General features: G+C 33.1%; 2 protein-coding genes across 2 annotated transcripts; both read left to right on the top strand.

The window, feature by feature from the left end:
• The first annotated feature begins 2041 nt into the window (after positions 1–2041).
• On the top strand, positions 2042–3472 carry LOC120075132 (50S ribosomal protein L27, chloroplastic). Its single transcript, XM_039028306.1, has 3 exons — positions 2042–2501; positions 2838–2939; positions 3018–3472. The coding sequence occupies exons 1-3, from the start codon at positions 2229–2231 to the stop codon at positions 3192–3194; spliced, it is 552 nt and encodes a 183-aa protein (XP_038884234.1). The 5' UTR covers positions 2042–2228; the 3' UTR covers positions 3195–3472.
• Positions 3473–10799: 7327 nt separating this feature from the next.
• LOC120075999 lies at positions 10800–13708 on the top strand. Its single transcript, XM_039029768.1, has 6 exons — positions 10800–10983; positions 11059–11170; positions 11327–11457; positions 12757–12807; positions 13164–13212; positions 13347–13708. Exons 3-6 carry the CDS (start codon positions 11344–11346, stop codon positions 13517–13519), a joined length of 387 nt encoding a protein of 128 aa, XP_038885696.1. The 5' UTR covers positions 10800–10983; positions 11059–11170; positions 11327–11343; the 3' UTR covers positions 13520–13708.

Here is a 13708-nt window from a genome sequence, read left to right as displayed (position 1 = left end):
AAAAACTCTCTCCTTTTTCTCTAGAAACCCTAGAGAGCCTCCATCCATAATAACCCCAAAATCCTCATTTTCTCATCCAAAAAGAAACCTAGAAACTATGCCCCAAATCCACTCTTCTTTAGATACTCTAAAACCTCCATCCTTACATACATCAAGGGAGAGTTCCACAAAAGAAGAAAAAAAAAATCTACAATGTCAATAATCCAATACACAAGAAAAACTCTAACTTAGTTGGAGATGTATTGGTAGAGCTTAGGTCGGCAACGATCCATACTTCAAACAATAAAATAGTTTAGTGTTTTGGATTTCAATTTTTTTTTTTTCTTCAAGCTCCCCTGAAAAGAAAAAAAAACTAAAAGGTTAGACATTTGGTTATTGTTATTGTTCTTAGTTTTCCATTTTCCTTTCTAATACAATTATTTCTTTATTTTTTTGTGAGTTTCTCTTTTATTTATTTATACATATTGTTTCTTATCTTGTGTTTATCTTTTTTATTTATTCTTTTTTTTTTACTCTCTTTTCTTTTTTTTGTGAGTTTTTTTAGTAACAAAATAAGATTGAGACGAAAAAATTAAAGAATTTAGAATGGGAGAGAAGAAGGGAGTAAAAAAAAAAATAGATGAGAAAATAACTTAGTTAAAAGAAATTCAATTTGGTTAATATTATTATTTATTTCCTTTGTTAGTTTATTCTTAAACTTTATTCTTTATATATTTATCTTTATTTTAGGTTTATAATTAGCATTTTAATTTATTTTCTTTCATTATAGCATTGATTATTGTTTTAATATATTATTGTTAATAGTTGTTAAATTTATTTATATTTTTAACTATTTTTTTTTTAAAAAAATATCTGATGATAGAATCTAGGAAATTTGGGAATCCAATCTCCTAAAATTTTTTTAGATGAGGAATTGATTCTTTGGGAGTCCGAGATCAATCTCCAATATGTTTTTATTAAGATCTTAATATATTATTTTATGTTTAATTAATTTATTATCATATTTTTTAAGTCATGGTTTTACTTGTGTAATGGTATATGATTTCTAATTTAAATTTATCTAAAATTTTAAAATATTTTCTAAATTCTTTTTAAATCATCAAAAAAAAATTCTTTAAATTACATTCTTTGGTTGTTTTTTAACCTTTAAAAATTAATATATTGTCTCAAAAGATTTTCTAATAATTTATTTTGTTTAAGACCACATTTTTTCCTAAGAAATTCCTACAATGGAATCTAGTAAATTTAGAAGTCCGATTTACTATAATTGTTGAGTTGAGAGATCATATCTTTGAGAATTCGAGATTTGATCACAAGAAAAAAAAATGAATTAATTAATTTTTTTTTATAAAAAAAATGACAAGTTTTGAAAAATGGTAGTAATCTCACATCTTGAGGTGAAGAAGTTTTCCTCAATTCTAATATAGTGGATGAAATTTATGTATTTATTTTATGGGATCATTGTTTCAAAGGTTGGAGTAATGAGGGTAATAAGACATTTGTTTTAAAACTTTTTAAAATGAATTTCTTCAAAAAAAAAAAATTGTTGATTCAAGATTTAAAATTTGGCATTTTTTTAAGCAAGTGTTGTGAGCTGCTAATACCTTCTTCATACACAAATGACGCCCAAATTCAACTCTAATTTTTGCAAACCATTTTTTTAAATTTAATATTAGTTATTTTATTTCGGTGTCCAATCACATTGTAAAAAAGATTGATGACGATTCATTTGATTTTATTTTAAAATTAACCCTTTTAGATGAAATTGGTGTCCTGCGTCATCTTGAACACGTTCGAACACATGGCAACAAGTATTAATGCGACTTTTAAAAGTTTAGAGATATTTTGTAAAGAAGTATTAACCGTTATTGTTCATATATTAACCATAAGAATATTTTTTTTTTCACTTCTCATGTAGTTTTGAAAGTTTTAAAAGATGATTAGTTTTTTTTAAACACTTTTAAAAAGTTTTAAGAGTATTTTTTTAAATTTTCAAATATATATAATATATATATATATATTAGACAAAGTAGAAAGTTAAACATAAGGTTTCATTTAGGCTGTGTGACTTTGTGTTGTTCAGTGCAAGCTTGTGGCAATCGTGGTTCGAAGGATAAGGTTTTTATTCGGTCCGTCTCTGTCTCTTTCCCTTCTCCATATCCATTTCCTTTCTCAATCTGAAACCTCTTCAATTTCTTCTCTTCCTTTCTGAATTCCCCGTTGCAGCCATGAGTTTAAACCTAGTTGCTGCATTCAAAGGCCTCTCTCTCGTCTCTTCTTCCTCTTTCTTCAAAGGCGATTTCGGCTCTATTCAAACCCCTCCCAAGCTCTCCTTCTCCTTCCCAAACACATTCCCTTTAACCATTGAAAACGCCCACAAGAAAGGAGCTGGAAGCACCAAGAACGGCCGAGATTCTAAAGGCCAGAGGCTCGGCGTTAAAATCTTCGGCGATCAAGTTGCCAAACCTGGTTCCATTATCGTTCGTCAGCGTGGAACTAAGGTAATTAATTTCTCATTTCATTTTTGTATATTACATCCAGTTGAACTCCGTTCCCGTTCCCCCCATTGTTTAGGGCATTCTTGAGCATACATCGAACCTTTTTTTTTCTCGTAATTGAGTCATATTGTTATCTGGTGCTTCCAACGAACAAATAAATACCGGGTCTCGCTATTTACTAGTTGTGACAAATATCCATGAATTTGAAAACATTATCTTTGATTTGAAGATGAAGGGAATTGTTCTAGACAATGTTGTTAACTAACACATAAATCCCTAGGTTGATTCTTTATTGTTTTATTTCTGTTGTTCTTTATTTGTCGATTCCATTGATTTCAGTTCCATGCTGGAAAAAATGTGGGGCTTGGCAAGGACCATACAATTTTCTCATTGATTGATGGGCTTGTAAAGTTCGAGAAGTATGGACCGGACAAGAAGAAGGTTTTCACTTCGAATGAGAACCTTTCGATATGAATAATTCTTACAAAACCGACATATAATTACTTCATTGCATTACAGGTGAGTGTTTATCCAAGAGAAGTGCAGCCTGAGAATCCAAACAGCTATAGAGCAAGGAAGAGGGAATATTTCAGGCTGCAAAGAGAGCGCAAGAAAGCAAGAAAGGAAGGCATTATTGCTCAACCCCTATTAGTATTAGCTTCCACTGATGCCACTGAGACCAATCCAGTTTGCTGATTTCTGAAGGCATCACTTTGATCACTGCTTGTTTAAAAGCTCTGATGATCTTGAAGGTAGAAGGTCTGCTTCATTGGCTTCTCTTTTCTTTGTTGTGCACATATAATTTGCCAGATTCTTCACAGGAATGTGTTTCATTATTATTCTCAATTGGCAGTGTTCTTCTTTTTGTCCCTAAATTTTCTCTTTAGTCCATCTCACTACTGACTACTTTTTGTTGATTTTTCTGTCAAAATGGTATTCAACAGAACAGATAATACAGGATGAGTTTTGATTAATTTTGTGTTGAAATGACAACCCAAGAAATTAGATGAATTGGGTGGCTCTGCCCTGTACCAACATTAATAGACTGAAATTTGATATGAATCATGTAGCATTGGTATTGTGATGTCCATTTTGCTAGATATAATACCATATAACATAAAAAAGTTAAAAGTTAATAAGAAAAAGATATTGACTTGATTTTTAAATTTGAATGGGTAGGGGCATATTAGAGGAAAATGAATTACCTTTTTCTTAATACTTGTGAGTGCCCGATATTAAATTTTAGGTACATAATTTCTTGCTAAAATGACAACAAATTTTATAAAATTGGGCAGTTTGGTAGATATGGTAGTGGATTATATATTATGATGGTTATTGACATAGTCCTTTTCTCTGCACATTTGGACATAGAGACTTTGATATTGCATGTGTTAAACAAAGATGACAATCTCCTATAAATCAAGAGTGTACATTGATCGGTTGGTGTTAGTTTTGGTCTCAAAGGATGGTCAAAAACCAACATGTTAGTGTTTGTTGGTTGGTGGTAGTTGGTTTGAGGCGGTTTGGAACACGGACGGGCGTCTCTTCTCCATTCTCTCTATTCCATCTCATTTTTGTTGATCCCGTATTTCGTCCTACCATTTTTCTATTTTCTATTTTCTATTTTTATTTTTCTTCATAATCATCCCGAGTTAAATATATAAAGTTAAACAAAATAATTCGAATTAAATATATCTTTTGAGAATCAAATTTTTCTCTAATTGTCTCTCCCTGATCTTTCAATCTCACTGATCATTTTCTCATTCCCTTTTTTCTTCAATCTCTACATTTCTCACTCCTCTTAATTTTTCTCAAATCTCTTCCTCTCTATCTTTCCTTGGGAATTTCACGCATTGAGTGGGGATGCATACTAAATCTTTCGAAATTGGTAAGAGGTAAGGAGGTCAATTTCATGAAAGAACACTATATAGTTCAAATTGACCTACTTGGAGGTGAAATAGTTTCGAAAAAGTAGCATATAGTTTAAAAATAGCTTGAAAAATAAATATATTCATAATAAAAGAAATTTCACGAAAGAAAAACATATAGTTTAAAACCTTAGAGTAGCTTGAAGGTTACGAAAGAACACCACTATATGTTTAAGACCTTAGAATAGCAACAAATTCAAAATTGGTAATAGGTAAGGAGGTCACGAAAGAACACCACTATATGTTGCTATTTCGCCTCCCAAGGTTAATTTCACGGTCTTCAAGTTACTCAGGTTTTAAATTTCTTTACTTTTATTATGAATATTTATTTTTCTTCTTGTTGCAATGGCTAAATTATGTCTCCTAATTTAATATTAATTTTACGGGGAGAGAATTTACTATTGTTGCGGTTTAACTTGATATTTATTAAGTTTGTTAGATTTTATTAAACTTGGATTTATTTTCAATACGGTTATTATATTATACTTAGTATCATTTCATGTTAAATTATAAATCACCATTTTACTTTATTCAAATTTTGTATGTACATATTTTTCATAAATTTAATCTCAATTAATTCCATCATGTCTAAAATTTAGAATATCGAAAGATTAAATTAAATTATTCACTTATTTTTTAAAAAATTAAAGTTGGAATAAAAATAAATATTTAGTTTTAGGGTGGAGTAGTGTTCTCTTTATGGATTTTTATTAAAATTCCACAAATACATGAAAATGTCTAACCAAAATTAAATTTGAGAATTAGTAGTGTTAGTTTTGTGAATTATTCTAATTCATAAGTACATAAAAATTCTTCTACAAATAAAAGATATCTTTTAAAAAAAAGTTTGAGAAAAAGTAAAGTTTCTTTATGGGTTTTATCGTTAAAATTCCATAAATGCATGAAATTTCATAGAATTAACGATTTGAATTTCAATAATGAATGAAAATTTTTAAAAATTAAAAATGAGACTAAGTAACGTTCTCTCCTTGAAATTTATTAATTCCTTAGATGCATAAAATTTCTCATTAAATACCGACGACAGATATTAGAAACATCAAAGTTCGATGTTATATTATTCTTGAGGTATAGTAAATTATTTTGGGAATTCAAAATAAATTTCTATTTTTTTTTTTAATGGCTCTAATGCCACCCATAATTATTAGTACATGTCTTATTTCATAATGTGAGCTAATAAATATATGGGACATTTAAAAACAAAGCAAAATAACATTCCGTGGACCTTATTAATTTTTTTAATTGAATAATAAAAGATGAAATTTGGTAATCATTAAAAACAAAGCAAAATAACATTTTGTGAATCTTATTAATTTTTTAAATTGAATAATAAAAGATGAAATTTGGTAATTGTTAAAAACAAAGCAAAATAACATTTTGTGGACCTTATTAATTTTTTTAAATTGAATAGTAAAAGATGAAATTTGGTAACCATTTTGTATGGATATTATAGGATGTTAAAACCTTCGTTTTAAAGAGACCCATAAATAAAACGTCGGCTGCTCCATCTGATCACATTTCTTTTCTCATTGTTCATTACATCTCTTACCCAAAAAATAAAGTTTATGGATCACCAAAGAGATAAAATTTCTCTAATTTTCCTCTCTCATTGTGTTAGGTACTTAAGTGCCTTAGAGAACCACACCCAAAAACTAGAAATTAGGGTGAGAGAGTCAAGCTACTTAAGTACTACATTGGTTATCTCATTCTAACCAATGTGGGACAAAGGCATCCCATACTACCTTGGTTCCTGACAATAATCCCATCCTCGGAAAGCCGACATCCTGACAACTATTCCGACGGTACTTCACTCGGCCACACTTGGTCAAAATCCTCCGCCGGTTCCACTCCGGAACGTCAACAATCGATTTTGATATCATTGTTAGGTACTTAAGCACCTTAGAGAACCATCGGTTATCTCATTCTAACCAATATGAGATAAAGGCATCTCGCACTACATTGATTCTTTAACACTTTCAACATTGAATCTCTCACCAATTTATTTTCAATTAAATTTTTTTTCTTTACATTTAAATGTTGAATGCATAAGTACAAAGAAAACAATCCTGCCTTTTGTAGTAGAAGCCGTTGTAGCCATTTTAGCTATAATCGATGCAAAGAAAGTGTGAAACCCAAACCCTACTTGTCCTATTTAAATATGGTTATTGTTGATTAGTAAAAAGAGGGGTTTAATATTTAAGTTAATGTGGAGTTGTAGGGAAATGGTTAAAGGATAAGGAAATGAAGAAGGAAAAATGCTTAAGTGTTGGAGACTTGGCTCTCGGGTGTTTATAAGTTAGCCTAGAAAGAAGAAATTTTGGCTAAGTGTTGGTTGTGAAAATGGTGGCCAAGCATCGAGTAAACACTAGGCAAGCATCGAGTAAAGGCTAGGTGAGCATCGAGTAAAAACCATGCATGAGCGAGGAAAGGATCGTGCATCGAGTATGTGTGATCAAGGAAGGATCGTGCATCAAGTATGCATAAGTGAGGAAAGGATTGTGCATCGAGTATGCATGAGCGAGGAAGGGATCTTGCATCGAATATGCACAAGCAAGGAAGGGATCAGGCATCGAGTAAATGCCATCGTCCATCGAATAAATGCCATCGTGCATCGAGTAAATGTCATTGTGCATCGAGTAAAATACCATCGAGCATCGAGTATGCCATCGTGCATCGAGTTTTGCATGAGCGATCAGCTTTAAGCACCATTTAGGAAAGCCAGCTATGTTGGTTTAGTGGAATCAGCCCACTAAGTGGGTGTTATGGCAACCTATTAAGGATGAATGACTGGCAGATTTAAGTACAAAAGGGAAAAGCTGACTTCAAAAAGTTATTTTGAGCAAACCACTTGAGCATTTAGAGAGATTTCAATGCCATCTTAAAGATAAGGAAGTCTAGTTGATGGTGGAGGGCTGTCGAAAGAAGAAACCATCAAGAACTTGCTGAAAATTTGAAGAAAGTACAAGAAGGTCAAGCTCTCAGGTAATTCAAGGCTAGTGTTAGAGTTTTGAGAATTCCGGCCAAACTACGAAGAACTCTGAGCTCAAATTTTGAGGTAAGCATCTAAAGAAATTTTTAAGAAAGTTTGTTGAAGGAAATTTCCGTAGAAAAGGTCTGAAAATTAAGTTATTTAAATTATAAGTTGAATCTAGAAATGTTGAACAAGCAGACAGCTGCTTGGGATCAATAAGCAGTAGCTCGATGGTCTGCATGTGTGCACGTGCTGAGATGAATGCTAGCCTATGTGAGGTTGAGCGTGGGGCTAAGTAGGCAATCATAAGAGGCTTGGATGCCAAAGAACAAGGCTGAGCTGAAAGCTTGGATGCATAAGGCATGTAATGGGCGCCTAGGTGTTGCATTGGCGCAAGGTTGTGTGGTAGAATGGTGGTTGTCGCATAGTGAAGTTTAGCACCAAGAGGGGGGTTCTAAGTGTCAACGCCTAGTGAAGCTGGCGTTAGTAGGTAAGATCCCTATGTTAAAAACAATGTGAACATGAATATGAAAAGTTAATCTTAAAAGGGAGACCATAGCTAGTAGCTAAAATATGTTGTTATGTTCTTAGAGTTGACATCAATAGAAGAAGCTTATCAACCCTAGGAAGATTGACCAAGGCTGTGAGTGACTTTGAATGCTTTAAATGTTTTACAAAAGCTTTATGAATGATTTAGCAAATCCATCTTTACTGAAAACTTTTCATGTTGACTAGTTTTCAATAAGTTTTCCCAAGTGACGCCTATCTCTAATATTATGAACATGTAATGATGTATGAAGCTACTAAGTATGTTTGAGCTATGCACTTTAAGGATAAAGAGTATGTGTCAATAAGAGATACCTTAAGAGAGCTAAATCTTAGTAAAGGTGAGAATGTTTCCTTAGGAAGTAGGAATAACTCAGTACTAAAGGATCAGAGATGAAGGCACTAGAGCTAGGCTCTAGATATAAGCCTTGACGCAATGTTCCCTTAGGAAATGTGGATAACTCTGTATTGAAAGACTAAATGTGAAGGTACAGAAGTTGAGTCTAGATATGAGTCTTGATGATAGGATCCAGTCTACGTGCACGTAGGACAAATAAAACTAGGTGAAAATGATGGACAAAGGCAGCACACTTTAACCTAAGAAGGTATGAGGAAGACTAGGTGAAGTGATAGAAAAATGTGACACACCTTAACCTAGGTTAGCATGAGGTAAGATGATGGACAAAGATGACACACTTTAACCTAGGAAGGCATAAGGAAGACTAAGTAAGGTGATGGACAAAAGTGACACACCTTAACCTAGATTAGCATGAGCTAAGATGATGGACAAAGGTGACACACCTTAACCTAGGAAGGCATGAGGAAGACTAAGTAAGGTGATGGACAAAGGTGACACACCTTAACCTATGAAGGCATGAGGAAGACTAGGTAAGGTGATGGAAAAAGGTGATACACCTTAACCTAGGTTAGCATGAGGTAAGGTGATGAACAAAGGTGACACACCTTAACCTGGGATAGCATGAGAAAGACTAGGTGAAAGGTGATGGACAGAAGCGACACACCTTAACCTAGGACAGCATGAGGAAAACTAGGTGAGGTGATGGACAAAGGTGACACACCTTAACCTGGGATAGCATGAGAAAGACTAGGTGAAAGGTAGTGGACAAAGGCGACACACCTTAACCTGGGATAGCATGAGAAAGACTANTGAAAGGTAGTGGACAAAGGCGACACACCTTAACCTGGGATAGCATGAGAAAGACTAGGTGAAAGGTAGTGGACAAAGGCGACACACCTTAACCTAAAATAGTATGGAAAGTTGGACAAGAGGATTCCTTCTCTCAGTTAAATAATAAAGCAGTTAAAAAGTTAAGTACAGTAGAGAGTGGACAAGAAGGTTTGCTCTCAGATAAGAGGCTAGTTATTGGGAGTTGAGTAAGAAGGTTACTCTCAACCGAGGAATAGTTCAACTACGTTACAAAAATATTATGTTTTAAAGTTATGCAAGAATGTTTACTTGGCCAGTTTCAATTTCAGTTTTCAATTACTAGTTTCCAGTTCAAGCATGAGATTTATTTTTTAATTTAGTCACTCACTAGGCTTCTTGAAGCTCACTCTTTTCCTCTATATTTTTCTTCTAAGGTAACGAAAGAGGGGAGTTTCAAGGTGTTGCTAAAGTCAAGGTCTGTCACACCATAGCCACACTTTCGAATTTAAGTTGTTGTTGTAAACAATTGCAGCTAAGAGTTTTGAATTATTGAATTAAGTCTGGAGATTGTATAAACGTTATACTGTTTGTAATAAAATAAGTTAAGTCAATAGCTGTTGTTTATATTTGGCTTAAAATTTAGGAAGATAAAAACATTCAGATGGGCAGTAAGTATCACAAAATAGTGGTATTTACCTTCCTTATATCTCCTTCCGGGTAAGGGTAACATGGCTCGAGAGTGGGTGTGATAGAAAGTCTTGGAAGTGAAGATGAATTTCATTTTATGCAATGCAAGTAGCTTGAACTAGTAAGTTTTATTAAGAAATTAGGTCCGGTTTTTTTTCTTTTCCCAAATCTTCATTTAACTAAACCCTTTTTTTTTTTTATTTATTTACAGGAAGATAGTTGGTTTCATGTCATCAATTCTCATGCAAGTGTTCTAAAGTTCTATTTGGAAGAAGAAATAAAAAGCAATGTTTAAAATGGAGGATTTAGTTCATTTAGCTAAATGCATAATTTCTATATCCAAATGATTATATATAAAAAAAAAAACTTCTTATTACCATCTAAATTCACTATTTATAGCCGTACAGAAAAATATGATAATTAAGTAATTAATTCGAAAATATGAATTAATGTAAATTAACAAATAAACAAAATATTAATTAAAATATACTAATAATTTTTCAAATCAAATGTGATGTGGAGTCCAATAATAATTATGAAAATAAATTTATATCGTGCACGAATATAGTACTCTTGGGGAACTAAAAAATTTTCAAGAGCATATCAATCAACTACATTTAAAAAATTATCTATTTATTAATTTTTAAATATTAATTGATAGAAACATCACATTCAACATTTAAAGAGACTATCATAAAACTCCAAACTCTCTTCTTATTTCTTTGATAAATTCAAATTAATTATCTTAAATTATTGGATTTTATTTACCTTTTATTTTAACTTTTAGCCAATCATTTAGATAATTTGATAAGATTATTAATATTATTGATTGTTTGAATTTTATTTGATGAAAGATTCGAAAATTTTGAAATTTTCAAATTTAGGGAAGAAATAGAGAATTTAAAACTAGATTTACATACATTTGTGTGTGAGAAAATTTATAAATAAAATAAAATAAAGAAACCCCCTTTTTTTTTTTTTTAATACTTCACGCGAGCCATGAGTGGGTCAGGGGCCCTTCTCCTCCAAGCCCGTTGCAACCTTTTTCTCTACCCACGCTAAACGCATACGAACAAAGAAGACGCCGGCGCCCTTCCTCCGTCCAACCGCCGACCGCCTCTGCTCTCGCCTACATCTGACGTTCGCCATCCGCCGCATTCACCGCCGGTAAGGCCCTCCTCTATTCCCCATTCTTTCTTTCTCTCTCTCTCGTTCTGTTTCTCAGTCTCATCCGGTTTGCAGCACCGCTTAGCAGCCCAGCCACCGCGCGACTCCTCCGCCGCCGAGCGTCCATCGTCGCCACGCTACCGCCGGAGCTCCGACTGATTTCAAATTTTTATTTGATATTACCTAGGTATCAAATCAAACCGCAACTGATTTCAAATTCCTTTGGTATCTTTTTCTCATGTGCATTCAAACACACTGATTTGGAAACCTATCAAAATCAGGGGTTAGCCATAAGCTTTGTTTGATATTGCTGAGCCGCTGACAAATTCAATTTATTTTTCAGAGGTATCTCTAAGGAACATGGAGAAAGCTACAATTGATTCTGCCTGTGATGTCGAGGAAGAATATGTATTGCTTGACCTTGGTGATGTATCGCTGCTTGACATTCCACCCAATGCTCCATATGTTCTATCTGTATGTTTCTGACCTACTCTAATTATCAAGTAATTAAATTTTTTCTGCGAACTAATTCTTGATATTTAAATATTTGCTTTCAAGTTTACGTTGTTAAATTAAAAATGAGATGTTTATTAATTTCCCCTTTAAGCAGTTAAGAATACTACATTTGAATTGAATTAGACTTTAACAGGTACAAGAATAATCTCCATAACTTCCAATACATGTATCATACAGAAAATTGATTGTACATTTGTCCATATATGATATATTTAATGGCATATTTAGGGATACTTATTGATATTCTTTGGAGCAAATTGAAGGCCATTTGTTGTGAGAATTAGTGGGGAGCTAAGCCAAGAAAGGGGTTGTCTTATTGATTTTTAAAAAATGAATGCAAAAGGTGAAGCTCCATCTTTATAAGTCTAAGTAGGTTAGATTTCAGGGGAATGAGAGTGAATGGCATTAGGTTCCATGAAGTTAATATAAAATAACCTTAGGTAAAACTTAATCCTAACAACTCATCAACATAAGATTACAATTTAACCCTTATGCCTATACCATTAACCTCCTCCTAAGAAAAAAAACTTGAAATTTTTGAAGGAAAGTTAGAAATGTTGAGATCAGATGGTAGGTTATGGTAAAAAGCTACTTATTTTTCTCACTCACTTCAGAATTTTGCAAGGGCCAATCTCCTTTTTCTATGTACCCTCAGGAGGGCTACTTGGGCTACTGTTCCTTAAGTGCACCATGGCTAGTTCTCCAACTTCAGAATCCTTGTTACACTGCTTCCTGTTTGCTTATGCATATTGTACATTAGCCTTAGTTAAACAGCAATACCAAACTTGGTGGAGAGCTAAGCCAAAGGAAAGGGCATCTAATTGATTTAAAAAAGAATGAATGCAAGTTACAATAGATAAGGGCAAGCCCCACCTTCATAAATTGGTTTGATTTGAGGGAAAAAAGAGAGAGAGAGAGAGAGAGAGCAAATTACATTAGTCGTCATGACAACTACTCAAAATAAGGTTATACTTTAATTCTGTATACCTATATAGAGAGAAGTGGTTAACTAGTACGTTTAATTACTTTATTACAAATTCTTTCCAACCATGAGTACTCCCCTCTACTAGGATTCAGTGCTAGAAGCCCAGACCGATACACAATTTGTATTTTCCTGGAGTATCGTGTGAGGGTTTGATTGGTTTTTTATTCTTACATGCAGCGAGCTTTAAGAAAAAAAAAATTATGTATGTTGTTGGGCAAGCATTCTGTTAATTTGTACGGTTTATGTGAATTTTGATTAATTTTTTTTTTCAGGGTTTAGACACCATGAATCCAATTTTGACCATCTGCGACAAAATTAAGATGGTAAGTTGCTAATAAGATACAATCTCTACACCTAGTGTACTGCAGCAGAACCATAATATGTAGTCTCATGGCATTATTGAGTTTACACATGAGCACATTTATGCACCATTTCCTTCTTTACAGTTGATTTGTTTACTATGGTTGTTAGAGGACCTAAATTTTTACCATTTAAGGATAAGCTTCAGATGTATAGTAATTTATGCTAATGCTCACAATTTAAATGACATTGATCTTACTCTCTAATCTTTTGGTTTGGGGCAACTGGCAAGGCTGTTGTAGTCTATTCTTTGTGATTAACAGGCAATAATTCTATGTAACTTTCATATTAAAATATTTGTTTTACCTCTCTTTTGTAGATTGGAGAATATGAAGAAACCATAGGCACGTGTCTTACCTTCGCAGAAGGTGAGAAAATTTAAATGAAATGAAGCCATTTGATTCCTGAACTTTAAAGCAAGTTTTCAATTTGTTCTCTTTAAGCATTTCAATAGATGTTGGAAGACCATTGTCTTACACTGAAGTCACGTTCCCTAATGTAGAGGAAGTCCCTGTGGTTGAAGAAGAAGCTGAGCCATCTGAATCAAATCGTCGCTCGAGAGAAGCAGCTGAACCAAAACAAGCTCCCAGAAAGGAGTTAAAGCCTGTTGCATCTGTACATAAGATCCTTAAATTTAAGTTACTTGATTCTGCTGTTCCAAACTCAATATCTTAGTACACTTAAGAGACTAATGTTATTATATATTTGTATATATTACTTTAGCATGCTTCTGTTCTGAATACCTCTAGAAAAATGTAAATATCAAGAACTTGTGGATTGAGTTATAAGTTTTATCTATAGTTAGCTGCATTGAACAGATAATCTAAGAATTTAGAAGAGCCCTTGTGAGAGGGTGTTTGGCCC

This window comes from Benincasa hispida, chromosome 4, assembly GCF_009727055.1.
Source record: "Benincasa hispida cultivar B227 chromosome 4, ASM972705v1, whole genome shotgun sequence".
Lineage (NCBI taxonomy): Eukaryota > Viridiplantae > Streptophyta > Magnoliopsida > Cucurbitales > Cucurbitaceae > Benincasa > Benincasa hispida.
This window is presented reverse-complemented; position numbering and strand designations above follow the sequence as displayed.

Coding starts and splice junctions, on each gene's coding strand:
- LOC120075132 (XM_039028306.1), top strand. CDS start 2,229: ATGAGTTTAAACCTAGTTGCTGCATTCAAAGGCCTCTCTCTCGTCTCT. Junction 2,502..2,837: donor TTCGTCAGCGTGGAACTAAG/GTAATTAATTTC, acceptor CATTGATTTCAG/TTCCATGCTGGAAAAAATGT. Junction 2,940..3,017: donor ATGGACCGGACAAGAAGAAG/GTTTTCACTTCG, acceptor ATTGCATTACAG/GTGAGTGTTTATCCAAGAGA.
- LOC120075999 (XM_039029768.1), top strand. CDS start 11,344: ATGGAGAAAGCTACAATTGATTCTGCCTGTGATGTCGAGGAAGAATAT. Junction 11,458..12,756: donor ATGCTCCATATGTTCTATCT/GTATGTTTCTGA, acceptor TTTTTTTTTCAG/GGTTTAGACACCATGAATCC. Junction 13,213..13,346: donor GTGTCTTACCTTCGCAGAAG/GTGAGAAAATTT, acceptor TCCCTAATGTAG/AGGAAGTCCCTGTGGTTGAA.